The following is a 27,939-nucleotide window of genomic DNA, read 5'->3' on the forward strand; positions in this document are numbered from 1 at the left end:
AGGGGGGCGCTAGATGGTGTGGGTGGAGGAGGGGTGGTGATGGTGGCGTGCAGGGGCAGGGAGGGATGGCGCCGATGGTGGTGGTGGCGGTGGCGGTGGCTTGCAGGGGTGCAGGGAGGGGCCGTGGTGGCCTTGACGATGGTAGAGTGGTAAGGGCAGAGAGGGAGGATGAGGATGATGATGATGGCGTGCCGGAGCATTTTAGGGGGGTTCATGATGGGTAATGTGGCGTGCCGGAGCATTTTAGGGGGGGTTCATGATGGGTAATGAGTCACACCCATCCCTCCTCTCCCCTTGGCTCACGACGTGTGGAGACCCCCTAACCCTGGTCATCTTTCCCCCTCTCACCCACCCAGCTGGGCGGTGGCGTGTGGTACTCCTTAATCTCACTGTGACTGTTCTCCTTACGTGACTCATTAGCTGCTGCAACGAAGGGGCGGCCTCCTCCTCCTCCTCCTCCTCCCAGGCTCAGGGCTCGCAGAAGGGTGCAAGTGGCCGTGGCGGTGATTAGGTCAGTCTTGTGCTGATGGCTTGAAGGACGCGTAGCGGAGGGCATGGTGCTCCTGAGTCACCTGGACCTGACGATTGTATGGCGGAGGTTGTTGCTGGAGCGTCCGGCCACACGCCCCTCCGATGCTTCTGGGCGGGAACGCGATATCAAATGGAACCCCACCTTCCCCCCCTAACTTGCCACGGTTTTACTGCCAGCGTTTTGTTCCCCCAAAAAGGTTCTCAAAGTAAACCTTCGGGGTTGTATTTGTAGTCCTTTATCTGTCCAGGGGGCGGCAGAAAGCACGGCGTTGGCGTCTTCGTAGCCTAAGGTGTTTCGAGATCCTGTGAGGCTGCTGTCTCGCGATCTTAGGCATTTTAGGTCGGTAGACCACGGATTTGCCTCCATGTATTTGTGAGCCAGGACGTCATGGGACCTTCCCTTTTGGTGTTCCATTGTTTGGTTCTGATGATGCATTCAGCTGCAGTGGAAGGGAAGGGGAAATTAATTTTTACGCGGGTGTGTGCGTGTGGTGTTACACATTTGGCCGTGCATGTGTAGGTGGGGACCTACCTTGTCGTGTACCCAGTCTTTGTGGTACTTGAGGATCAGCGTTCATAGGCTCGTGGTGTTGATGGGAGAGCGGCCGTGCCTCCTGCCCACCTATGGCTGACGACAGCTATGCGAGCGCTACGCGCTACAGCTTGTCAGACACGGGGGTAAATTAGTCCTCGTCACTGCTGTGATTAGAGTGGTAAATCGATTGACATAGTCCTGATCTAAGCTCAAAGAGGGAGCGACTAGCACCTTCTTGCTCCGCCAGCTGAGGCGCTCTCCAATGTACCCTGTCGGAGGAGGTCCCCCGCACTCCTGCCTCTTTGTAAATCTGGCCTGTTATTTTGAGAAGATGAGAAAGGTGCGTTACCGCCGCCGTTGTCAGGTCGTTAGCTAGAGTGGCGGTGGTGATGGTGGTGGGCGTGGCAGCGGTGGGTGTGGCGGTCCGAGACGGGTCACGCAGGAGGTAGTGGTGCCCCCCCCTTTTTCTGTGTGGTTAGTTGTTTGCGTCTGCCTGGTGCATACAGACATAAGGCAGTGGGCCTCTCTAGTGGTGGTGGTGGAGTAACAAGTTCCGAAGTTGTGGACGGTGGTACGTGGCCATGTGACACACGAAGGCGTGTCGGGTGTACCCTGTAGCTGAGGTGATGTGAGCTGATGGAACAGTTCGGCTCTGCGATGTGTCAGACGCGGAGGACGCCCCTGTGCACCGTCAGCTGATGGTTGCTCCTGACGAGTCGAAGGACGTGGACACGGTAGGTGGCGAGGCCCCCTGTACGGTTCCTGTTATGCAGGAGAGACCCGTCTCTCGCGTGGTCTCCCGAGGTTCGCTTTGCGTAGACGTCTTCGTTGTCTCCCTAGGAGATGTCGCAGTCGCCGACCCTTCCCCATGAAGGTCAGGGTTTGGCCATCCTGACGAGGCTCTCCTCTCCCGCCCCCGCAACACAGCTCCTGGAAGGGATACTGTTTCCCTGTGTGTGTGTCTTGCGTGGACGCTTTGCAGCCCACACACTACGGCTCCTCTTGCAAGTGACGCGTCTTTGTTTGCTTCACTGGCTTGGGGCGCCCACGGCCGCTCCACCGGCCTCCTTCGCCTGTTCGAGCGACTCCCTTTCGTCTGTTACACTACCCCCCTCCCCTCCTTCTCTTCGTCTGCCTCTCACCACCTGCGCGTCTGCCAGCTGCGGATCATCCGGGATCCCCGCTTGGAATCCTACACTCTTGGCCCCCTGGCTTGTTTAGGATCGTCAGCTTGGGAACGCAAAGTCTTGACTGCAGTGGGATCAGAAGGTGGTGGTACTAGCCCACCCTTCGTCCCTCCCACCTCCTCCTCCTCCTCCATCGGTTGGTGGCTGGCGGAGGGAGCCGCGAATCCTGCCAAGTACAAGCTTAGTCGAGGACCCCGCTCTCCTGTCCCGTGTTGGATTCGCATCCACGCTCACGACGTTGAAGTTTCTTCAGTGGTTGTGATAATGATAATTGTGTATGTGGGTAATGCAAGCAGCTAGAGCCAGAAAAGATGTACAAGAGAAAATGGTGAAGATAGGAATTCTTCTCTTGCGGTTATGTACGATGTGACGTATGTTGGCGAACTGCAACCCTGGGATGAGGGATCTCTGGTGGTGGGAGGCGGCGACGGTAAGTGGCGAGGTTAAGAGTTGTAGCATCATCCCAGACTGTTGGATGTAGGTGCAGGTGATGTGTATGAACCCTAGGCGGCAGGTGGATGATGATGATGTGCTGGTGTGTACTACTCACCGGGCCACCGCCCCCCACCCCACTTACAATCCACACTACTGACTGAAGTGCTTGTAGATCCCTAGGGGCCAGACAGACAGCACCTCCCCACACAGCTGCGTCTTTAGCGTTGTCTTCCCAGAGTCGTAGCCTCTCCAGCGTTTGGGAAAGATTGCCGAGGTTTGCTGTTGGAGGTGAGGGGGGAGGGCGTCCTCCTCCTCCTCCTCATCATTTCGTCCCCGGCCTCGCCTGACCGCGCTGGCTGGCGATTGTGGAAGGCCAGACGTCGCTCACGCTGATATCGAAAGGTCGTAACTCTGTAAATGTCGCCGTGACTGGCAAGTGCTCTTGATGGCACTTGGGAGGAAGGTCGGGCCGGGCGATACGCTGCTGATAACGGGTTGTTGGCACGTTAAGTCTGGGAGGGAGGAGGATTGGGGTCATTTTCTGGGGGGGGCACCCGAGGGCCCCTTTCCCCCCCTCTCCGGTGTCTTGACGGGCGAGGCAAAGGGGGGAAGGACTGTGCACACTGATCCCATCACAATAAATGGGGAGAATGTTTTGCACTCTCCCTCCACGCCCGTCAAATAAAGGAGGGGAGGTAATATTGGACAGTGATGACATTTATGTTAAATAGGGGATTGGTGGGAGTGTGTGTAGCTATCACAGACACTTTTATAATGCTCTAAAACTATCCTCTCTCAGTCCATTGACAGCACGTCGACTCCCACTATACCACATCGTTCCAATTCACTCCATTCCGTGCACGCCTCTCACCCTCCTGCATGTCCAGGCCCCCGATCCCTCAAAATCTTTTTCACTCCATCCTTTGCCGCCCCCCCCAAGAGTAAGTACTGGGTCGTTTGAGTTCGCATGGTTTATGGAGGTAGTGAAGAAGGCAGGTTCCCCCCCCTGCTTTCCACTCCTCCCGGGAGGGTAGCGAGGGGGGTAGAGGGGTCATATTAAAGCTCCCTGTGTTGCCGGAATGTGGTGGGTGGGTTCTCCTCTTGCGGCTGGCAGAGTGGTTGTTGTTACCTCTCCGATGTTAGGTGGTACGGCATGGCGAACATGCTCGTGGCACCTGCATGATGAATAATAGCTCCCAGTGTGTGTGTGTGTGTGTGTGTGTGTGTGTGTGTGTGTGTGTGGGGTTGCATCTGGCCGTCTTCCATATTGGCGCCGGGACGGCGAGCTTGGGGGAAGACTGGACGAGCAGCTTGACATCCACATACAATACTGCCCTACAAACCCCGTATATGGAGAGCCGACTCCCTGCTCAGGTATTATTAGTGGAGGTGTGTATGGTGGGTGGCTGAGGAGGGAGGGAGGTCTGGGGTCTCGTGTGTGTGCCTCCCTCCCTCCCAGTGTGTTTACAGTTGTTGGGTCGACTTGGAGGGAGGTTTAGGGGGAAAGGACAGGGAGGGGGGAGGTTGGGTTGGGGGTCACCACCAGCAGGCACGACCTGGCGCTAATCTTGGTAATGGAGGCCACTTTTATATTGGAGTCGTCGCTCACGTTGGTGGTGGTGTGGAGGGAGGCAGGGAGAGGCTCGTCCTCTCTGGGGAAGAACCGAGACTGGCGTCAGTAGGACTTGTTTCCGTTTTACCCCAGTCTCCGGGGGTAGGAGACCACAGCAAGCGGGATAGGGGTAAGGGGGGACCTCTGTCACTAAGGGGGCATAGACTCCCCCCCTCCCTCCCCCACCACTCCTGTCATCGTGTTGGAGGTCCACCTTCAGCTACAGAAGAGGACCCCAGACAGTTCGTGGTAGAGGTCCTTCTCAGGAAGGTGGGAACCTCATGTCAAGTGTGGTGAAAGTCCCCTCCGTCAGTGGGTTAAGAACCCAACTCTCAAGGGAGGTGGAGGAACCCGGCCCCCTCCCCCTTGGAGACCTACCCCTCTTTTAGCGGTGAAAGGCCTCTGTCGGCTGGGTGGAGGGCGCCGTTGTCAAGCGGGGATGTACATTCGTCGTGGGGTGTATACAAGCATCAGCCACGGTGAGGTGAGCCTTCGTCAGGATAATTTTTTTATCCGCTGGACACCACAAAGCCGTCCTGTCAGCATGACCTGCCGTTGCCACTGGGCCTTTCCAGCTGCTACACTCGACGCATCCCACGCCGCTGTGGTAACCGAGGTGGCGGTGTTGGTGTGTGTGTACACTCGTTATTACACTCTAGTCTGTGTGGGTCTGGGCTGACGAGGCCAGCGGGCGTTATCTCTGTTTCTGCTCTGTTGGTCTGACCTCCTCCTCCTCCTCCTCCTCCTGGCGTTGCCCGAGCCGCCCCATCAATATTATGATATGCATGATGGAGGAAGGTGTGTGTGTGTGTGTGTGTGTGTGTGTGTGTGTGTGTGTGTGTGTGTTTGTTTGTGTGTGTGTGTGTGTGTAATGACTTACGTTCAGGGAGAAGGTGGGCTAAGCTGCTGACACTTGGCACCCTCCACACAGCTGACACATTGCACCTCTTCCATCCACACCGCTGACACTTGGCACCTGTCTTCTACAGTGCTGACACTTGGCAAGACCACCCCCACCCCCACCCCGTAGCCGTACTACTGACACATGGCACCTCCTCCTCCTCCTCCTCCTCCTCCTCCTCCTCCTCCCCCTCCCCTTGTTCACACTGCTGATACGTGGCACCCTCCGCCAACCCGCCCGTCTATACTGCTGACACTTGGCACCTCCTGTCCACGCTGCAGGACAAGATCATGGTGTATGACAGAGGCGGAGATAAATGACAAGTTTCGCTAGGAGGGTAAAGTGGGTGAAGGTGGCGTGTGGTGTGGTGTGGAGTGGTATCGTGTCGTGTCCAGTGGGTGTGGTGTGGTGTGGTGTGTTGCACTCGACCCCGGGGGACAACATGACCCCCCCCAGCCTTACCGTGGCAGGACATGACCCTAGACTTGACACCTCTACACATGGATGTTCCACGTTAAGCGCACCACCGCATCGTAGAGACGACACCCCTATATCTTACACCCCTGGCTTCGCTCGGACCTCCAGGCCCCTCTTCGGGTTATACGAACCTCGTCACTGCTCCTAGTGTCGGGGACCTGGGCTGTGTAAGCCCCCTTAAAAAAAAAACCCACATTAATGTCTTCACTTTGTTCTAGAATGCTACATATAGCTTGCCCCTATGTACTGCTCTGTTGCCCTTTTTATGATCTGCCATATATATGTATATTTTTTTTTCTTTTCCAAAAGAAGGAACAGAGAAGATGGCCAGGTGAGGATATTTCCTCAAAAGGCCCAGTGCTGTGTTCTTAACGCTACCTCGTTAACGCGGGAAATGGCGAATAGTATGAAAGAAGGAAAGAAAAAATATTGCTCATCTGTATAAATGCCTCAATATAATCCCCATAATGTGAACGTGTATAGATTGAATCCATGGGGCCTACCTTACCCCGCTTTGACCTATATTTGTTTAGAACATTTGAGTAGTGTCTCGTCCACATTGTAGCATTTGGACGGGCAGTTAAATGTGATTTGAAGAAGCCACTGCCTGCCTCTGGACCTGCCCCTGCACTGTCCTACCCTACCCTAACCTACCCTACCCTGCCCTACCATACCCTACCCTGAGCGGCGGGTCGGGTCAGCTAGGGCGAGCAGCGTGTGTGTGTGTGTGTGTGTGTCGGGGAAAGCAATGGTTTGGCCAAGGGGGTGAGGGGCGGCCGCCGCCCGCGGAGAGCCTGCATTGAGTATTCCGTGGGCGTCGCATCTGGCTGCGCCGCCCCCGGGGGAGGATCTCTTGGTGTGGCGGCGTGCCCAGCCTCTCTCTCTCTCTCTCTCTCTCTCTCTCTCTCTCTCTCTCTCTCTCTCTCTCTCTCTCTCTCTCTCTCTCTCTCTCACACACACACACACACACACACACACACACACACACACACACACGCACACACACACACACACACACACACAACTAGGCGATGAGTCCAGGCCGATTCTCCCTCCACTTTTGAACTCGCCACCACAGCCGCCACACCACACCACACCACAGCCGCCCAGCCAGACCACACCACACCGCACCGCACCGCAGCCGCCCCAGCAGTGCTCTCCTATGGAGCTGGAAGCGGACGTGTATATGTATACATTTACGCCTCCCTCCCCCTATTGCCACCTCGGCTGCGGCAGCTCTTGAGCACGGTGGCACGACGGCACCACCACCACCACCACCCACTTCTTCCTCACCACCACCACCCTCACCCACCTCTTCCTCACCACCACCACCCTCACCCACCTCTTCCTCACCACCACCATCATCACCCTCCTCTTCCTCACCACCTCCACCATCACCCTCCTCTTCCTCACCACCACCACGGCACGACTCAACCCCGGGGAGTCGTGCTGCAAAGGGGGGTCGTTCGCCGTCATCGTGCTGCGAGGGGGTCGTGTGCCGTCTCGCTTATTGTCCTCCCGTGCGGGAGAGAGAGAGAAAGAGAGAGAGAGAGAGAGAGAGAGAGAGAGAGATTCACGTGCAGCGAGGCGTGTCCTTACGGCCGGTTATCAGCCGCGTGAGCGTGGTGTTCACGACCGTATATACATATATCCCAAAGCCCCCACCCGTGTGTGGAGGCGCGGCGCGGCGCTACGAAGCTGCTGCTGCTGCTGCTGTCGTGGGCCCTCTGGGGTGAGGGCGGCAGAAATGTGGTATTGAGAAATTCCTTCCCCGAGCTGAACTTGACTACAAATTTTTGGCTCATAGAAGTTTTAAAGCACCCTCCGTCCCCCTCCCTCCTTTCCTCTCCTCTTTTCCCCCCCCCTTTCCCTTTTTTTCCCCCCCCCCTCCCCTCCCCCCCCCCAAAAAATTAAAGAAAAAAGGGGGGGGGGGGGGGGGGGGGGGGGGGGGGGGGGGGAAAATTTTGGGGACAATTTTGGGGGGGGGGGGGGGGGGAGGGGGGGGGTTTTGGGGGGGGGGAAAAAAAAAAGGGGAGAGAGAGAGAGGGGAAAAAAGGAAAAAGGGGAAAAAAAAAGAGAGAAGGGGAGGAAAAAAGAGAAAGAAAGGGAAAAAAAAAAAAGGGGGGGGGGGGGAGAGAAGGGGAGAGAGAAAGGGGGCGGGGGGGGGGGGGGGGGGAAAAGGGGGGGGGAAAAAAAAAAAAACCCAAAAAAAAAAACCCACACACAAAAAAAAAAAAACCCCCCCCAAAAAAAAAAAACCCCGGGGGGGGGGCCGGGCCCCCCCCCCAAAAAAAAAAAAAAAAACCCCCCCCCAAAAACCCCCCCCCGGGGGGCCCCCCAAAAACCCCCCCCCCCGGGGGGGAAAAGGAAAAAAAAATTTTAAAAAAAAAAAAAAAGGGAAAAATTTTTTTCCTTTTTTCCCCCCCCCCCCCCCCTTTTTTTTTTTTAAAAAAAAAAAATTTTCCAAACCCCCCCCCCCCCTTTTTTCCCCCCCCTTTTCACCCCCTCTTTCCCCCCCCCCCCAACCCCCCTTCCCCAAACCCCCCCCCCCCAAAAGGGCCCCCCGGTTTCCCTTGGGGGTTGGGCCCCCCGTTTTTTAAAGGGGGGGGGGGAAAAGGGGGAAAAAAAGGGGGGGGTTTTTGGGGGGGGGCCTTCCCGGGGGGGGGGGGGGTTTTACCCTTTTCCTTTTTTGGGGGGGGGGGGGGCTGGGGGGCCCCATTTTTGCCTTGGGGGAAGGGGGGGGGGGGGGGAAAAGGGGGGGGGGGGAGGTTTTTCTTCCCTGGGCTTTTGCTTTTTTGGGTTGATGGTGGGGGGTTAAAAATTGGGGCTTTGCTTTTTTTTTTCCCCCTTTTCTTTTTTTTCTTTTAGGCGGGTTCTTCCCACAGGTTTTTTTTGGGGGTTTTTGGGGGGGGGGTTGCCCCGTGGCTTTTTTTGGTTTTTGGGGTGGGGGGGGAAATGGGTTTGCTTTTTTTTGGGTGGGGGGGGGGCCCCCCGGGGGTTTTTTTTTGGGTGGTGGGGGTGGTGGGTTGCGTTGGTCGGTTGAGGCTGGTGGGGGGCAAACCACAGTGTGGTTTGCGTTGGGTCTGGTTGAGGCTGGTGCTGGGTGACAACGGTGGGGCTTTCCGTTGATTGGTTGAGGCTGGTGGTGGGGGGGACCACAGTGTGGCTTTGCGTTGGTCTGGTTGAGGCTGGTGGCTGGGCGACCCACAGTGTGTCTTTGCGTTGGTCTGGTTGAGGCTGGTGTCTGGGTGACCCACAGTGTGGCTTTGCGTTGGTCTGGTTGAGGCTGGTGGCTGGGTGACCCACAGTGTGGCTTTGCGTTGGTCTGGTTGACGCTGGTGGCTGGGTGACCCACAGTGTGGCTTTGCGTTGGTCTGGTTGTGGCTGGTGGCTGGGCGACCCACAGTGTGGCTTTGCGTTGGTCTGGTTGACGCTGGTGGCTGGGTGAACATGTATATATATTCTGATGATTGTACTCACAGTCGACCTGTGAGGATGATGAGGTATGTACACACATAGCTATACTCACAATCGACCTGTGAGGATGATGAGGGATATACACACTGATGGCTGTACTCACAGTCTCGCCAAAGTGTGTGGAGTGAGGTGGGGCACGGCGTCCGTGGCGGGTCCACACTGCAGACCAGGTTCTGCCACGGAGGAGGATGGACCTAGGCCTCATGCACGTGTAACTGCTGGTGGTTGAGCAAGCCCCACCACGGAGGAGGGAGGGAGGATAAACACGTGAAAGGTGCCCATCAAATCTGAGTCGTAATGACCAAGGCTCAGGGGGCCTCAGAATGCTGCATTTGACCTCCTCTGCATACGCCAGCTTTAGGAAGTGTTGATAGGGCCTTCAGCACTGGCTATGATCACGCGTTAGTTGAAGGTAGGAAATGGGAATGTCCTCTCTGCATTATAGGATGCGTTGAGAAATAGCGTAGGAGGAAATTAAGGAAGCGCCAGAGGTGTTGCTGGCGTGAGTGTTGCGTGCGGATTCACTCCCTCCACGTCAGGTATTGCTGGCGTAGGTGGTGTCGCGGGGTGTGTGTGTGGGTTGGGTGGGTGAGTGTGGCGCGCGCGTGACAGCGGGGGAGGGAAGGTACCGAGGTGCTGGTTTGGTTGGTGGTAGTGATCTCGCTACGAAGTCCAGATGAACGGGAAGGGTTCGGCTTCCTCGGCTCGTGTACGCTGTAGAGTTTTGTGGGTGATGTTCATCGTGTCAAGGAAATCAGAAGCAGTAGAGGCATTCAGCCTCTCTCTCTCTCTCTCTCTCTCTCTCTCTCTCTCTCTCTCTCTCTCTCTCTCTCTCTCTCTCTCTCTCATACAACCATCCGCTTCGTGCTTGATGACTTGACGAGGGTTCGTCCCACAGGTGTGGGGTCAGAGGCACCTGCCGGTGTAGTAGTGATGTGAATGGTGTGTTTTGAACTTAAGAAAGGTGGTGTGGGGCGTTGCTGGTGGGACTTTGAGGTGGACTGAATGGCAGTGGATGTGTGTGTGTGTGTGTGTGTGTGTGCGTGCGTGTGCGTGTGTGTGTTGTGGCTGAGCTGGGTGTTGAGCCAGTGTACATATTGTGTCCTTTCTTGGGGTATGACCGGGTGTATCGCTCCCCATCCGCTCCCTGCTTTACCCTCCCACTCCCTGCTCCAGCCTCATCGCTGTTGGCGAGCTGTGGTGAACGCTGAGGACGAGGATTATGTTAATAGTAATGACACATGATACTGATATTTTGAAGAGAATCATCCCTGGTGTCTTGTGTGTTCGTCGACAGGTCCAATTTCATGGCTTTTGAAACTCTGGTGGCCAAGACTTCCTCCTCTACATGTTCCTTCCATCACATTTTCGGGGCAAGTGAGATCATCCAACATAGATATCTCCTGTCGTCCTTATGGTATACTTTACCGTGAGAATAGACTTCTTGCTCTCTTGTGTCTGTCCGATCTAATCCGCTGGCTCTCGTGCCATTTCTTTGGAGTATAACACACCTTCCCCTCTTCCACCTTGCCTAAACACCACTCTTCCACCTTGCATAAACACCCCCTCTTCCACCTTGCCTAAACACCACTCTTCCACCTTGCAAGAACACCCCTCTTCCACCTTGCCTAAACACCCCCCTTTGATAAAACCACCTTTCCAATTGAAAAACACCCTTTCCCTTTTGCTACATCCCCTTTAAAACCTTGGCAAACACCCCCTTACCTGACTTCAGGTCAGTTACTTTCTTCAGAACTTCAGGTCATGTACTTTCGTCGAACTTCAGGTCAGAGTTACTTCTTCAGACTTCAGTCAGAGTTACTTTCCTTCAGAACTTCAGGTCAGAGGCCTTTCCTTCAGAACTTCAGCGAGTTACTTTCTCAGAACTTCGGTCAGAGTTATTTCCTTCTGCACTTGCAGGTAGAGTACTTTCGCTCAGAACTTCAGGTCAGAGTTACTTTCCTTCAGAACTTCAGGTCAGAGTTACTTTCCTTCAGAACTTCAGGTCAGAGTTACTTTCCTTCAGAACTTCAGGTCAGAGGTACTTTCCTTCAGAACTTCAGGTCAGAGTTACTTTCCTTCAGAACTTCAGGTCAGAGTTACTTTCCTTCAGCACTTCAGGTCAGAGTTACTTTCCTTCAGCACTTCAAGTCAGAGGTACTTTCGTTCAGCACTTCAGGTCAGAGGTACACTTAAGCATCGTTTTCTCTTTGATGAAAGCTGTTCTGCCTGTATTACGCATCCTAAACGCTTGAAATGTGTCTTTACTTCAAGTGTTAATGGTCCACTTTCGGCTGCTCGCCTTTTTCTTCTTATGCAGTTACCATTCGTTACAATTTAGGCTTCAGGATAACGCTAATAATGGTGAGTGTGATGGTGATAACGACATTGATGATAATGATAATAGTAACAATGTTAAATGATGATAATAATAATAGTAATTATGATAAATGGTGATAATGATAATAGTGATAATGGTAAATGATACAACGAAATAGAAAGTACGGTGTCCATGGAAAAACAATGCGAAATAGAAAGTACGGTGTCCTTGGAAAAACAATGTCTTTCCCCTTATGTATTTTCATAAGCACTATACTCGGCTGAGGTGTATTATGTGCGCAAGCATATGACGCCCACAGGGTGAAACCATCGTACACCTGACCGCCGGGACTCAAGGTCTTAACGGTGTGGGCACCAGCAACCCGCCTCAGTGTGCCTCAGGCTATCTTGAGAAGAACGATATTCTTTCTTTTACTCCTCCTGGCTGCCACTTTATTTTGGGAATATCGTTTCTGGGCGCTGTATTATTTTCCCCCCACCTCTCCTTCAAGGTTGTCGGCTCTTACCTTCCTGAGGAGGAGGAGGAGGCCCAAATTCTCGCCTGGAAGCAAGAAAATGTAGGTACACGTGTGAGATTTCTTGGCGCAACGAGCGCCCAGAACGCACGATCAGGCGGCTGCTTCCTGCAACACCTCATCAGGGCCTCGCCTCTTTCGGGAGATCAAGACCCCAATGGACCTAGAATACTCCAGGGACCTTGCCAATTCTGTGCCCGGACGTCTGTAGATGGTAATCGCGGCCAGAGGAGAGATGGCGAAGTCATAAAATGCGAGTATGGCATCGCCTTTAACCATGTGGTGTGGGGGAGGAGGACGCGCCGTGTTAGTATGGTGAAGACGCCCGAAAAGCGTGTGTGACGGCCTTTGTGGCGGTCAGCCACGGTGTGACAGGAAGCCTCTCTTGTCACACTTGTTATACTCATGGTCTATTAGACAGATAGACGTTATATCCTCCTGGTATTATAGACAGACAGACTTGTTATCTTCCTGGTATTGTAGACAGACAAGACTTGTTATCTTCCTGGTATTGTAGACAGACAAGACTTGTTATCCTCTTGGCATTGTAGACAGACAAGACTTGTTATCCTCCTGGTATTGTAGACAGACAAGACTTGTTATCTTCCTGGTATTGTAGACAGACAAGACTTGTTATCCTCCTGGTATTGTAGACAGACAAGACTTGTTATCTTCCTGGTATTGTAGACAGACAAGACTTGTTATCCTCTTGGCATTGTAGACAGACAAGACTTGTTATCTTCCTGGTATTGTAGACAGACAAGACTTGTTATCCTCTTGGCATTGTAGACAGGGAGACTCGTTCCCCTCCTGATGTTTTGGACAGAGCCTTCTGTCGAAGTGCGTCGCGTCGCAGACCTCCTGTCATTGCCTCAGTTGTGGCTGTATCTGGCGCGTTCCTCATCTTGCGTGCGTGTGTGTGTGTGTTTTTCTCCTCCTAAGGTGGTGTGTTTACCGGAGTGGTGATTGCCTGGAAATTGGCCGCGGTGAGGGGGAGGCCGGCGCCGCGGCTTCTGCCCCTGCCACCATACTGTAAATGGAGGTCGTTCGTACAGTCTTCATGAGGAAGGACTGCTGATGTCTTAGTCTTGACCTTCATATGTATATATACCGTCACACAGGTGTTTCCATGTTGAAATATTGACCCAGTTTCCCTCGCGTATTGGGTGTGAGTTGTGTTATTTGTCTACGTATTGTGAGCGTGTGTGTGTGTGTGACTATGTCGTCGTGGCGTATGACATCATTCGGTTCGGAGTGAGGGCGCTGCTGTGAGCCCGAGAGCATTTTAGCTTCAGGTTTACGAGGTAAGGTTTTGCCGTGCCCGGTGTTGAGGACGGCCGGAGTGTGGCCCAGGTGAGGCGAGGCACTTCGGAGGCTGACACGTGAAGCGATGACCGACCGACCACCACCACCACCGCTACCGCCTCCTCTCGCTGATGACAGACCCCCTCCTCTTCCTCCCACGAGAGAGAGAGAGAGAGAGAGAGAGAGAGAGAGAGAGAGAGAGAGAGAGAGAGAGAGAGAGAGAGAGAGAGAGAGAGATCATGAGTTGCGTGCCTGCCAGGGTAACTGAGATATAATTAAGATGGCTGCAGGTATCGACCCACCTGCCTCCTCCTCCCTACCTACCTACCTCCTCCTCCTCCTCCTCCTCCTCCTCCTCCTCCTCCTCCTCCTCCCGTCATATGGTGGCTTGATAGGCGAGTCGGGGGGGGGGGGAGCCCTGGGATGGCAGGGATCACGGTAGGGGAAGGGGGGGATGGATGGAGAGGGAGGAGAGGAGAGATGAGGGTCATGGTGGTGGGGAAGAAGAGAGGGGGGACAAAGATGTGGAAGGGGAGGGGGATCGAGGATGACGCAGAGAATGAGGGAGAAGGATCATGTCGTAAGGAGCCCTGGAGGGCATGTGGGATTTCAGGTACCGGGGAAGATGATGGAGGGTGTTATGTTTTCAGGGGCTTAGGGGCTGTGGGGTATCAGGGCCTAGAGGGTTTTGTGGTGTCATGGGTTTAGGGGCTGTGTGGTGTCAGGGGTTTAGGGGCTGTGTGGTGTCAAGGGTTTAGGGGCTGTGTGTTGTGAGGGGTTTAGGGGCTGTGTGGTGTCAGGGGTTTTGGGGCTGTGTGGTGTCAGGGCCTAGAAGGTTGTGTGGTGTCAAGGGTTTAGGGGCTGTGTGGTGTCAGGGGTTTAGGGGCTGTGTGGTGTCAGGGGTTTAGGGGCTACAGGGCTGTGTGGTGTCAGGGGTTCAGAGGCTTTACCCTGTGTGGTATCAGGGCCTAGAGGGCTGTGTGGTGTCAGGGGCTCAGGGGCCATAGGGCTGTGTGGTATCAGGGGCTATAGGGCTGTGTGGTGTCAGGGGCTCAGGGGCCATAGGGCTGTGTGGTATCAGGGGCTACAGGGCTGTGTGGTGTCGGGGGAAACCCTTAGGGCGTCACGGCCCCGCAGTCGCGCGGCCTGCGGGGCCGATAAGTATTTCAGAAACGTTCCGTAATGAAATAAACAGCGGTTAATGAAGGCAATTACCCGCGTGCAGTCGGAGGCCGACTCGAGTGTGTTTTAATTGGTCGACGTTCAGACCAGTGGGGGGTTGTCGCGTTCAGGGAGAGAGATGGGGGATGAGGTGGGAGGCGGGGGGGTATTGTTTATACCTGTAGGTGGGGAGATGGAGGGGAGGTTGAGGGTGTTGTGGTCCTGTAGGGGTGGGGAGGATGGGAGGGGTATTGCTATTATGTTCAGTCTAGGGGTGGGAGAGTAGAGCGGGGAGATTACTATTATGTTTTAAGCTAGGGGTGAGGGGAGCGGGGCGTATAATGTCTGGGCCGGGAGACGTTACTGGTGAGGCGAGTTGTTGTGGGTGGTGAGGGGCTCTGGTCGGAGGGAGTGAGAGAGGGGAGAGGAGGAGGCCTGGTAGAACATTGCCACTTTAGGGCAAGAAAGTAGCTTGAACGATATAGAGAGAAGAGGGAGGAAGGAAGGAGGAGGAGGAGGTAAGGAATGAAACATGAGGGGGACAGATGTGTGTGGTGTGGTGCACCACCCCATGGTGTGGTAACTTCCCGGCACTGCGGTAACCTGGTATGGTAGCTTCACACCACCACGACCACCCCTGCCACAGTATGACACCCGCCACTGTACACTTACTGTCTGCTGGTGTAGTAGTGGCTCCTGCTGGTGCATGAGTCCCGCCACAGTAAGCTTAGAGTCTGCTGGTGTAGTAGCGGCTCCTGCTGGTGCAGGAGTCCCAGGAGACCCGCCACTGTATACTTACTGTCTGCTGGTGTGGTAGCGGCTCCTGCTGGTGTAGGAGTCCCAGGAGACCCGCCACTGTATACTTACTGTCTGCTGGTGTGGTAGTGGCTCCTGCTGGTGCAGGAGTCCCAGGAGACCCGCCACTGTATACTTACTCTCTGCTGGTGTAGTAGTGGCTCCTGCTGGTGCAGGAGTCCCAGGAGACCCGCCACTGTATATACTTACTCTCTGCTGGTGTAGTAGTGGCTCCTGCTGGTGCATAAGGCCCTGGGCAACTGTGTATCCCCCGCTGCTATATCATCATGTCCTCGTTGTGGTCTGGAGGACCCGTTTCATGACCAGGTGCTGGCGTATTGACCTCCTCCTGCTGGTGTTAGGCGTATTGATCCCCCCGACTGGTACTATGACCCCCATGCTGGTCGAATGACCCGAGGTTGACGCGAGGATCCATCGTTGGTGTGGTGACCCCGGCCGATGTGTGGGTGTGGGTGCCAGAGGCATTAATGGACGGGCCGATGGTGTGGTAACCCACCCCTTCCCTCTCTCTCTCTCATCCCCCACACCACCCATGGTGGTGGCGGGAGAGGCGGACTGGGAACGTTTTAACTTGATAAAAGGGCCAAGTGGGGGATGGGGGTCCTTTGTGGCCACGGCATTGTAAGTGGTATTGTGTTAGTACCCCTTCCCCTCCAACCCCCCCTTTCCCTACCCCCTTTCCCTCCTCCTCCTCCTCCTCCTCCTCCTCCTCCTCCCTGCCCTCCCCCAGGCCGGCGTGGTTGGCCCATAACCCACCATTCCCGAACCTCCCTTCCAGCCCCCTTCACCTGAAGAGCAAATTGGGCAGTGTGATTGGCAAAATTTAGAATTAGAGGCGTTAAGTCCCCTTACAGATTGATTTAGAATTAGAGGCGTTAAGTCCCCTTACAGATTGATTTAGAATTAGAGGCGTTAAATCCCCGTGCAGATTGATTTAGAATTAGGGGCGTTCAGTCCCCGTACAGATTGATTTAGAATTAGAGGAGTTAAGACCCCCTACAGGTTGATTTAGAATTAGAGGCGTTCAGTCCCCCTACAGATTGATTTAGAATTAGAGGCGTTAAGTCCCCGAGAGTATCAGACTGAGGGATGTTAGAATATAGTTGTCAGTACAGAACCTTGCGAGCCCGTTTCGTGGAGGGGACTCCTGTGTTGGTGACCTGGTGCATCGTGAGTGACGCGGGTGAACGAGCCACGATGGGAGGCGAGGCGACGCCTGCATTGCGCACTGCACACCCGCCGCCGCCGCCCTCCGGTGCATCGGGGAAACGTGTGTTTACTCACGGTGGCGGGGACCGACGGGGGAGGGGGACCAGAGACCCCGGGTGATCGTCGCGTCAGTGGGTGGGAGAGGCGGTGTGATTTCTTGACCTGTCTCAAGGAGTTGTGAGAAGGGGGGGTGATGGGATGGGTGGGGAGTCGACCAGTGCCAAGGGATATTGATGGGGAGTCGACCAGTGCCAAGGGATATTGATGGGGAGTCGACCGGTGCCAAGATGTTGTGGTTGTGTAGGGAGTCGACCAGTGCCATGGGGTAGTGGAGGTGTAGGGAGTCGACCAGTGACAATGGATAGTGGGGGGATGTGGCGAGTCGACCAGTGCCCAGGGGTATTGGAGGTGTAGGGAGTCGACCAGTGACAATGGATAGTGGGGGGATGTGGCGAGTCGACCAGTGCCCAGGGGTAGTGGAGGTGTAGGGAGTCGACCAGCGCCAAGGGGTTGTGGGTGTGAGGGGGGAGTCAGTGAGTATACCTCTGGGCTCGGTTGGAGTAGACGTTGCCATGAGTTTCCCGTTTAGTTTACCCCCGTGTGGTTCATGCTGCTTTCTGCAGTCTACCTAAGGATGTGTACGAAGCCGTTGTTACTACCGGTGCTGGGAGAGGGGGGATGCCCTAGCCTTGCATCCTGAGGGTAACTAGTCATAGGCCAGAGTCACGGGTGCTGAGATAGGGGAGGCCCAGTCTGGTGTAGTCTGTTTCAGAGGTCACCCGCGCACTCTCCTCCGTGAGAATGCTGTCCTCGCCTCATTTACTCCGAGAAAAAGGAGTTTATACGAACAAAGTATACATTGTAACCGCGTTCCAGGCTTTTAATTATTGAAAACGCAGGCAGCAAGGCGGAGTGGGGCGGCTCCAAGGTCACAGGAGCGACCCGGGCCAGGTCAGCCACGGAACAACACTCCACACACGTCCGATTGGCGACTTGATTCAGGGTCGGCTGATGGGAGAGGAGGAGGAGGAGGAAAGTGGTGTAGGCAGCGACTGGCTCAGCCGTTGCCCCACGGAAATGGCCACCACAAGGACGTTCTTGAAAATGGTACTTCGAGATGGTGGCTGTTACTTTGGATGATTGGTGGTGTGAGAGACTCCATCCACGGTATATCGTCTGGGGGGGTCTTCATCCCTGTCTTGTGATCCTATGAGCTCGACGGTTTGGGCAGGTGTGTGTGTGTGTGTGTGTTGGGTCTTGAGCGCCTGGCGTGCTGAGGTGAGGTGGTTGGTGTGAACACCTGTGGTGGTGCGCCTGGCGTGTTCACATCCGGTCTTAATTGTCTGGTGAGGTCCAGCGGCCCGACTTCCTGTGGCGAGGAATATATTAAGGTGGTTGTGTCGGCGGGCCGTGGGAACCGCTGGGCTCCCGAGACGTCTGGTGGACGGCACGTTCAGGCTTGGCAGTGGTGTTTATCTTACCACCGTAAACATATGGTGGGCCAGCACTGCCACCCGCTCACGTCACTCTTTGCCATTGTAGCGGACCAACACTGCCACCAGTCGTCTGACTGACACCATGCCACCATACACACCTCTGACCATCACTGCCACCGTTCCCCTGACACCGGACACCGTGTGGTACCATCCTTGACTCCTGTGGTGAAAGTTTGCACCAAACATTGGTGCTCAGGACCGCGCTCCCAGGGGCTCGCCCGCATCCCCAGCCTTAAGTTCTTCCACGTCAGGTCCGTCATGAGTGTTTGGTTCTCCTGCGATTTGTCTGTGTTAGGAGGAGGTGGTCGAGGTCTTCACATTGCTAGTCTGGTCAGAGCGGAGGAGGCTGCCTGGCCCCCCCCTCTGTCTAGATGGGAGTGTATTACGGAACCGACGGTGTTGCTCTGGTCAGTAGGTGAAGCTGAGGATGGTTCATTTGGATAGAAATGGTGCGGTTCGAGAAGAGCTGGTTGGGGCGTCTCGTTCCTTATTCGTAGAGAAGAGAGGCACCTTACTTGTTCTCCTCGTGGTTAAGTATTTGTGTGATATGGGGTGAGGAAACTCCCTCCCAGAGCTGACCATCTTCCTCACATCGTCCTCCACACAGCCACACCGGTTCGTGAGAACAAATGGTTCAAGCAGACCCGTTGTTTTTGAGTCTGTAGCAGGACACTGCTGGTGCGGGTGAGGACCTACCCGCAGAATCTTATCCTGGTCGCTAATGGTCTCGAGGCTTCGTTGGTCAATGCTTCATGGTGGGGTTCGGAATGTTGTGGCGTTGGAGGGACTGATCGACCCCAGGCCTCCCCTCTTCCGCGGCTGGTGTGGTGGTGTGAGGGGGCATCGGGAGCATGCTGGAGGAGGGATTGGGTCGACACCCCCTCGTACTCCCTCCTGCCTCAGCTGGTATGGTATGGAGGCATCTGGAGCAGGGGATTGTGGAGGGACTGATCGACCTCCCCAGGCTCCCCCTCAACCCCAGCTGGTGTGGTATGGGAGGCATCACGCGCCCTTACCCTTCCATACAATGCGAGTCGTTAGAGGATCACGAGGGTTTGGCCCATCGCCTGATGGCACCCGCCATTACCACCTGGTTATGTAGAGCTAAAAAGTCCCTCTGGGTGTTGTTTTTGAAGTATCATAAACTATTAATGTATGAGTCATTCCTTTGACACAGTTACGTACGTCCCTTGTGTCGATGGTCGGCCAAAAGCCTGTTGCATAAGCAGTATTTGGGGGCAGCCGTCCCCTTCTCGTGTCTGCGAATGGTCGAAGTATATGTTTTTCTTTGGTTTATATAACCGCTGAGCGCTCCTCCACTGCCTCCAAAGTCCGGACGCTCCACATTCCCGCTTGCTCAATCTGCGTCTCTTGTTTTCACACAACATCCTGTCTACAATTAGACAGGGTTCCCCATGGGAAGAGACAGAACTTGGACAGGTTTTCATGTCCATGAACATAATTTCTGCCCATCTCTCTCTTCCCTAAAATCCTCCACCCCCCCCCCTCTCTCTTCCCTCCTCACGTCCTTCCCATCTCTTTAGATGGATGTGTAACTCAACCATTCAACACATTAGACATACTTGGTACTCTTGTAAGACCCATGTCTTTGGTGAGCCCTCACATTGCACGAAGCATTGGATCGAAGAAACTTTGGGGGGGGGATCCAGTTCTCAGAGACCCTTAACTCTCTCTACTTATGAAGTGTTTTGCCTTGAATACACGAAATAAGTGACCCTTCCGTGGATGAGGGTGTTGCCCTCACGTCTAGGGTGGTTCACCCATCACCACAGGTACACAAGATTGATTTGGAGTCCGAAGCGGTCCAGGTGTTCGTCACCTCACCCGGTCTGATCTCGAGACTCGAGACCCATTTGCCCTGCGCCTCAGCTTTACGTCTCTCCTTCCCTCCTCCACGGATATTACCCTGGGATCTGCACGGGTGGGTTGTGTGTGTGTGTGTGTGTGTGTGTGTGTGTGTGCGTGTGTGTGTGTGTGTGTGTGTGTGTGTGTGTGTGTGTGTGTGTTTCCCCGCCATTCGCTCGACCTCGTAATATTTAGCGAGCTGCCGTGATTACTGTGTGGCCATTGGCAGCTCGAGAGAGAGAGAGAGAGAGAGAGAGAGAGAGAGAGAGAGAGAGAGAGAGAGAGAGAGAGAGAGAGAGAGAAATGCCTTTTTTTCCCCCCCCTTTGCAAATCTTTAGAAATCTTTACCTCCTCATTATTTCTTCAACAGCTACGACCTGCCTCATTTTCTTTTCCTTTTTTTATTTTTTTTTTTTTTTGTAAATACACCGCCTCCCACAAAACTCTTCAACCATATTTTTCCTCGTAATTTTTTTTTTCTTATAGATTTTCTTTCATCTTTTTAATTACTGTGTATTTTTCTCGCCAAGGCCACGCATGATTATTAACACGTTCCCCCCTCGTGTTAAACCAGGGCCTTTTTATTTTTTTTTTAAAGGCCCCTTAGTTAGTTGCCCAGTCTGCGCTACGTCCAGTAACTGGGGAATGTGTAGACATGGGGACACGCAAGAGGGGGAATGAAATGTTCGATACTTTTGCCTGTGGCGGACTTCAACCCGCGTCAGAGACCACCTCTCTCTCTCTCTCTCTCTCTCTCTCTCTCTCTCTCTCTCTCTCTCTCTCTCTCTCTCTCTCTCTCTCTCTCTCTCTCCACACACACGTCAGCCGTCCGCCCCGTCCATGTGTCTATGGGGTGGTTGATGTGCTCCTCGCCCCTCCATATGTGTGTGTGACCGTCAGGGTATACATGCTATTGCCTTGTGTTGTGTGTATGCCACTCCGTGTGGCAGCCAAGATTTGATGTAGCGCCTAAGACTTCCTTCCTTCCTCCTCCTTCCTCCTCCACCTCAGTATTAATGAGGCGGTCTGGCACGGGCCGTAACAAGTTTGGGTAATTAATGTTGTGGTTTATGGCCGTGGGTGCTCCTCCCCCCCCCCTCCCTCCCACACACACACACACACACACACACACACACACACACACACACACACACACACACACACACACCCTTGGCGCCCGCACACGCCTGAGTCAGGTTCTTGTTGGGGGGGGGGAGCAATGCTCGAAGTTGGCTTAGTTAATGCACCCGCGTGGCAGCATGGCGGCCACATACGTAGTGTGTGTGTGTGTGTGTGTGTGTGTGTGTGTGTGTGTGTGTGTGTGTGAGGAGGAGGAGGAGGAGGGAAGGGGCCGTGTGGCATGGCAGTAGTGAGCGCGGCCGAACGCCTCCCTGGGCTGTGCATAGTTATACCACCGCACCGTCACGTCTCGGGATGAGGCTTCTGTGGTGTGCAGACGTCGCTGCTGTCGACGCAGCTGTGTAGATGCTGCTGCTCTCGGTGCAGCTGTGTAGATGCTGCTGCTCTCGGTGCAGCGGGGCAGATGCTGCTGCTGTCGGTGCGGCGGGGAAGATGCTGCTGCTGCTCTCGGTGCAGCTGGGCAGATGCTGCTGCTGTCGGTGTAGCGGGGCAGATGCTGCTGCTCTCGACGCAGCTGTGCAGATGCTGCTGCTGTCGGTGCAGCTGTGTAGATGCTGCTGCTGTCGGTGCAGCTGTGTAAATGCTGCTGCTGTCGGTGCGGCGGGGCAGATGCTGCTGCTGTCGGTGCAGCGGGTGTAGATGCTGCTGCTGTCGGTGCAGCGGGGCAGATGCTGCTGCTGTCGGTGCGGCGGGGAAGATGCTGCTGCTGTTGGTGCAGCGGGGCAGATGCTGCTGCTGTCGGTGCAGCTGTGTAAATGCTGCTGCTGTCGGTGCGGCGGGGAAGATGCTGCTGCTGTTGGTGCAGCAGACACTCTGACGTACTCCTGCCACTTCTGTTGAAGAGAGAATCTTACGTACGATAGATTTTATATAATGTGCCGTCGGACAGAGAATTTTACGCATCTTAGATTTTGTTTGATGTGATGTTTATAATATTAGTTATCACGTGGGATGATAAAATGGATTATTAATTTGGACTTTCTCTCTCTCTCTCCTCAGGTAGGTGTGAAGGATGGCGACCAGATGTGCTCCTGCTGGGTGATAAGTATGGCTGGTTCTGGTGTTGTTTTTTTTTTTTGACGCTGTGTTCGGCGATAGTCGGGCATAGTGGTCGCTGTGGTGGGTGTTCCGTGTTGGCCCAGGGCGGGCGCTCAGCCCGGTCGTCGGCGCACGACTTCGTCGTCATCATCGCCTCCTGCGTTTGTTGTGGGGGGTTTGGGGCCGCCGCGCCCGCCCCCCCTCAAGACCTGTCGCACTCTACGGTCAAATGGCTTCACGTTTAACTTTCTGTAGGAGTAAGTTGCGGTGTGATCTTGGGAGTTAACATGGATATACAGACCCAAGGTCCAAGTGAGGTAGTCTGGCATTTTAACACTCCTTAAGGAAAAAAAGGGAATGCAGTTCTTTTAAAAGCAGTTAAAGAGGGTTTGTTTTGAAACCCGAAGTTGTTGCGTGTAAAGTGGTGTGTTAAGATGATCGTGTGTGTGTGTGTGTGTGTGTGTGTGTATGTGTCTCCCCTCACTGCTCTTGTGTGTATATAGCTCGGTGGTTGGAACTTCCCTACGTAGCTGTCTTGTCTGTCTGTGTGTTTGCCACGAACAGAAAGATGGAGCTGTCTTGTGAGACGCGATGATGAGTCCCCGCGACGAGACTGTACTCCTTTTCGTCCATTTGGCGATGATGGATCCTCGCCCAGCGTGACTACTATTCGCTCCCTCTGGAACCAAACCTACCAAGCAACCAACCAACCAACCAACCAACCAACCCAACCCCTCCCATGATAAATGGTCAGGGTGATGGTTTTTCGACCCACGAGAGAGATCCTGTAGAGGATAGGGTGAGGGGGTGTGTGTCTCGGTCACGCGCCTCGGTGTGAGGTGGTGGTTGGCGGCAGCCTGTGTGGGTGAAGGAGGGGGGGCTGGAAGTATTGGGTGGTGTGGGAACCTTCGTGTTTGTGAAACATCGGCGGGTGCCACGCAGTCCCGGTGTTATCCTCACAGCGTGTTCATCCCGGCCGTTGAAGTTATAGGGTGTTCATCCCGGCCGTTGAAGTTACAGGGTGTTCATCCCGGCCGTTGAGGTTACAGGGTGTTCATCCCGGCCGTTGAAGTTATAGGGTGTTCGTCCCGGCCGTTGAAGTTATAGGGTGTTCATCCCGGCCGTTGAAGTTATAGGGTGTTCGTCCTGGCCGTTGAAGTTATAGGGTGTTCGTCCCGGCCGTTGAAGTTATAGGGTGTTCATCCCGGCCGTTGAAGTTACAGGGTGTTCATCCCGGCCGTTGAAGTTATAGGGTGTTCATCCCGGCTGTTGAAGTTACAGGGTGTTCATCCCGGCCGTTGAAGTTACAGGGTGTTCATACCCGCGGTTGAAGTTACAGGGTGTTCATACCCGCCGTTGAAGTTATAGGGTGTTCGTCCCGGCCGTTGAAGTTAGGGGGTGTTCGTCCCGGCCGTTGAAGTTACAGGTGTGTTCATCCCGGCCGTTGAAGTTACAGGTGTGTTCATACCAGCGGTTGAAGTTACAGGGTGTTCATACCCGCCGTTGAAGTTATAGGGTGTTCGTCCCGGCCGTTGAAGTTAGGGGGTGTTCGTCCCGGCCGTTGAAGTTACAGGTGTGTTCATACCAGCGGTTGAAGTTAGAATTGAATTTACGAGGAATTGCCGAGAGCCGTCGGCTGCATTCTGGTTGCGCCTCACGCGAGAGAGAGAGAGAGAGAGAGAGAGAGAGAGAGAGAGAGAGAGAGAGAGAGGGAGGTGCTGGTGCCGGAAAAAGAGTTAGGGCTGAAGACGCAACTTGGCAGGCCAGTCGCGTCCTCAGTTAATAGCTGGAGCTGCGAGGCGCCGCCCAGGAATCTCCTGCCGCCTCTCCTCGCCCCTGGCCTCCGGGAAGATCTCCAGGCTGTCGCTGTTTGGCCTCCAGAATCGTCTGGGTGTTAACTGGTGGCCTCCAGGAAGATCTGGAAGCTGTCGCTGTTTGGCCTCCAGAACCGTCATGAGTGTTAACTGGTGGCCTCCAGAACCGTCATGAGTGTTAACTGGTGGCCTCCAGAACCGTCATGAGTATTAACTGGTGGCCTCCAGAACCGTCATGAGTGTTAACTGGTGGCCTCCAGAACCGTCTGGGTGTTAACTGGTGGCCTCCAGAACCGTCTGGGTGTTAACTGGTGGCCTCCAGGAACACCGGGCCGTAGTTGCCGTCTTCCAGGCTGTTAGTCACTGGCCTCCAAGAACATTCTGCTGTCACGGCTGGCCTCCAGGAACATAAGGCCGCCATTTGCTGGCCTCTAGGAGCATCGGGCTGTCAGAACGCTCCCTCAGAGATGTCTGGCCTCGTAGTCCTTGTCCTCCCGTGGAACATCTTGGTATCGCTGTTGGCTCACTGGAGTGGCTCTCTCTCTCTCTCTCTCTCTCTCTCTCTCTCTCTCTCTCTCTCTCTCTCTCTCTCTCTCGGCGGTGCTTCAGGAATGCCCATGTGTGCCGTTCTTGGGTCTTAACTCTGTGGGAGCTGGGACGCCCGCCCCCCCCCCCCTTCCACCACTGCTTCTGCTGCCATCACCCTGGAAACCGCCCCCCAACACCTCCCCCTCGACCTCCACCATAGTCATCGTTGCTTTCCTGGAGTGCTCTCTCTCTCTCTCTCTCTCTCTCTCTCTCTCTCTCTCTCTCTCTCTCTCTCTCTCTCTCTCTCTCTCGGAATAAAGTTCTCTCTAGAGTTGACGTCAGGTACCCATACTGTTACCTATTTGTAGTGTATCCCCTCCCCCACACACACACACACAAAAACACTTGCAGGTCTCCCTTCCACCCTGTATACACACTTTCCTCTTAGACTTCCACTCTTATCTCATTATAGGCCTCTTGGAATGTCTTCTTATAATGTGGGCCTCCTGGAATGTTCTCTCCCTCCCTCACACACTGCTTGGGGTCTTGGACTCCATTTCTTCTTGCAGTATCGAGCTCTTGGAGTGTCTTCCTGGTATTGTTGGGTTCCTGGAGTGTCTTGACCCCCCCACCCTTTCTTGTCATTGAAGCGTCCAATCTTCTCTTCAGTCTTGGCCACGTATAGTGGTATCCCTCACCCCCCTTTTACTCTTGGCTTTCGTATAAAATGACTAACCCCCCCCCCCCTCTCTCTCTCTCTCTCTCTCTCTCTCTCTCTCTCTCTCTCTCTCTCTCTCTCTCTCTCTCTTTTTTTTTTCTCTCTCTCTTCAATTTCATATACCCAGAACGTTCGTTTCGTCATTCTTGTCTTCCTGGAAGGTAGGTTTGTAGTCTCGTTCTTGGCTTTCTGGAAAGTCTATTTCTCATCTCATTCTTGGCTTTCTGGAAAGTCTATTTCTCGTCTCATTCTTGGCTTTCTGGAAAGTCTGTTTCTCGTCTCATTCTTGGCTTTCTGGAAAGTCTGTTTCTCGTCTCATTCTTGGCTTTCTGGAAAGTCTATTTCTCGTCTCATTCTTGGCTTTCTGGAAAGTCTATTTCTCTTCTCATTCTTGGCTTTCTGGAAAGTCTGTTTCTCGTCTCATTCTTGGCTTTCTGGAAAGTCTGTTTCTCGTCTCATTCTTGGCTTTCTGGAAAGTCTGTTTCTCGTCTCATTCTTGGCTTTCTGGAAAGTCTATTTCTCGTCTCATTCTCGGCTTTCTGGAAAGTCTATTTCTCGTCTCATTCTTGGCTTTCTGGAAATCTATTTCTCTTCTCATTCTTGGCTTTCTGGAAAGTCTGTTTCTCGTCTCATTCTTGGCTTTCTGGAAAGTCTATTTCTCGTCTCATTCTTGGCTTTCTGGAAAGTCTGTTTCTCGGCCCATTCTTGGCTTCCTGGAAAGTCTGTTTCTCGTCTCATTCTTGGCTTTCTGGAAAGTCTGTTTCTCGTCTCATTCTTGGCTTTCTGGAAAGTCTGTTTCTCGGCCCATTCTTGGCTTTCTGGAAATTATGTTTCTCGTTTCTCTCTTGTTTTCCTGGAATGCCTTTTTCCCTTCTCATTCTTGGCTTCCAGGATTTCTTTTTTTCTTCTGCCGTAAATTACTTGTCTTCTTGAATTATGTGTTTCAGGCTTCATTCTTAGCTTCCAGGAATGCCACCCTTTTTCTTATTCTTGGCCTGTAGGATGTCCTGTCTCATTTTTATCTCCCTGGAAGGTCGTCTGTCTTCGCACTCGGTCTCTCGGCAGGTCATAGATTCCCTCAAGTTTTGATGGAACCTCATCCATCCTCTTCCATATTTGTCCTCTTGGCCCATCCTTCCTTCTCCTGGCCCACTTTTGGATCATGGAAATATTGCGTCCTAAGCCCTCCAGTGGGCCTGGGACTGCCACCTCTGACTGGATTTTGGAATGCATCTGCACCTCTCAGTATCCATCATTGTCGAAGATATCCAGATGAGAAAAACTATAAGCAATTGCCTTAGAGATGACCAAGAATGCATGGAAAGTCTTGGATAGTCTGGAAGACGGTCGTGAGCTGGATAGACTTTGTGTATCGTAGTCTCTCAGGGTGGGGTGGATTCCTATGACTTCTCTCTGCTTTGCACTTGAGTCTGAAGTCTTTCTTTCACCTGAGGCTGCAGTTGTGAAGTCTTTAAGTCAAGACTCGGGTCGTGCAGTAGCCTTAAAGGCGGGCGCGAAGTCTTCGTCAAGACTCGGGACTGGGGTGGTTGCAGCCGCCCGGCGAGTTGGGTCTTGTCGGCGCAAGTCTGGGGGAAAGTTTTCTCCACCCACCTGTTAGCCCAAGGGGTTTCCATGGCTGGCACTGGAGGGTTGCGGGAGGTGTGGCTTTCCCTCGTTCCTCCGTCGTGCCCACCCGTAGGGTGGAGCCTGATGATTATTGAGGTGATCGCCAGACTATCCCCCTTCGTCTCTGGTGCACGACCCTACGCCTTCTGCCACAGCAAGGTGGAAGGAGTGTGGCACAAGGGGAGGGACCAGTGTACTGGTGATGGAGGCGAGGGATTTGGGTAGGAATGGTGAAGGATACCTGAATTTAAGGGGCGAGGGAAATTGGGAATGGGGAAAGCCGCCCAATTTAAGGACTTAAGTGTTTTGAGTATACTTGCTTTTGTGTTTTGTTGGCATCTGTTTAGCATGCGCTTTATTATTTATGTATATATTTTTTATTTGTAACTCTTGGATGCCATCATGGCAGTGTTTTTTTTTAATCTCCCTGACCCCTGAGGGCTTGATGCGATAGGCACCTCTGGGTCACAGGAAGGGGTCTTAACCTTTTGAGAATTTTTATGTTAGCTGGGACGGCACGGGCAACTGAAGCCCCAATAGATATCCACTAGCTTGAGCCAGGTACCTGTATTATCGACCAATATCCTAGAGGCGGATGAACAGCTGGGTTGACTGTGTACCGACTGCCGGAACCAGGATTCGAACCTATGCCTCACGGACAGGAACACTCACCTGTGCACCAAGGCTTTAGTATTCAGTCTTCATCTTGACCTACCACTTAGGTAAGGCATGTACTCCTGTCTCGTAAAAGTGATGGGTAGATGTTGCTCTCCCAGTAGATGTCAAGTGATGGGTAGATGACGTCCTGCCAGTAGATGTCAAGTGATGGGTAGATGACGTCCTCCCAGTAGATGTCAAGTGATGGGTAGATGTTGTCCTCCCAGTAGATGTCAAGTGATGGGTAGATGACGTCCTCCCAGTAGATGTCAAGTGATGGGTAGATGTTGCCCTCCCAGTATATGTCAAGTGATGGGTAGATGGCGTCCTCCCAGTAGATGTCAAGTGATGGGTAGATGACGTCCTCCCAGTAGATTTCAAGTGGCTTTCCTTAGTTGGTGCTGGACGTGTGTCCCCCGCCCACTTTACGTGCGCCCCTTTCCCGAAGATGGAGAAGCGATCTCCCCTTGCCGACCCTCACCAGGTACATTTGCTAAGCCTCAGCGTTGCTGCTGCTTCTCTCTCTCTCTCTCTCTCTCTCTCTCTCTCTCTCTC

At 53.8% G+C, this 27,939-nt stretch overlaps 1 protein-coding gene across 4 annotated transcripts in view; it reads left to right on the forward strand.

Annotated features, from left to right (window-relative positions):
* LOC139763508 (heterogeneous nuclear ribonucleoprotein K-like) overlaps positions 1 to 27,939 on the forward strand; it is a 430,043-nt gene that overhangs the window by 68,864 nt on the left and 333,240 nt on the right. Inside the window, exon 1 of one of the 4 annotated variants that reach the window (XM_071689651.1) lies at positions 1,750 to 1,800. The exons of the other annotated variants lie outside the window; for them this stretch is intronic. Coding sequence (XP_071545752.1) covers positions 1,765 to 1,800 — 36 coding nt within the window. The 5' untranslated portion in view covers positions 1,750 to 1,764. Of the gene's footprint in view, positions 1 to 1,749; positions 1,801 to 27,939 lie in introns of those variants that run through there. 4 annotated transcript variants of the gene reach the window in all.

This window comes from Panulirus ornatus, chromosome 47 (genome assembly GCF_036320965.1).
Source record: "Panulirus ornatus isolate Po-2019 chromosome 47, ASM3632096v1, whole genome shotgun sequence".
NCBI lineage: Eukaryota > Metazoa > Arthropoda > Malacostraca > Decapoda > Palinuridae > Panulirus > Panulirus ornatus.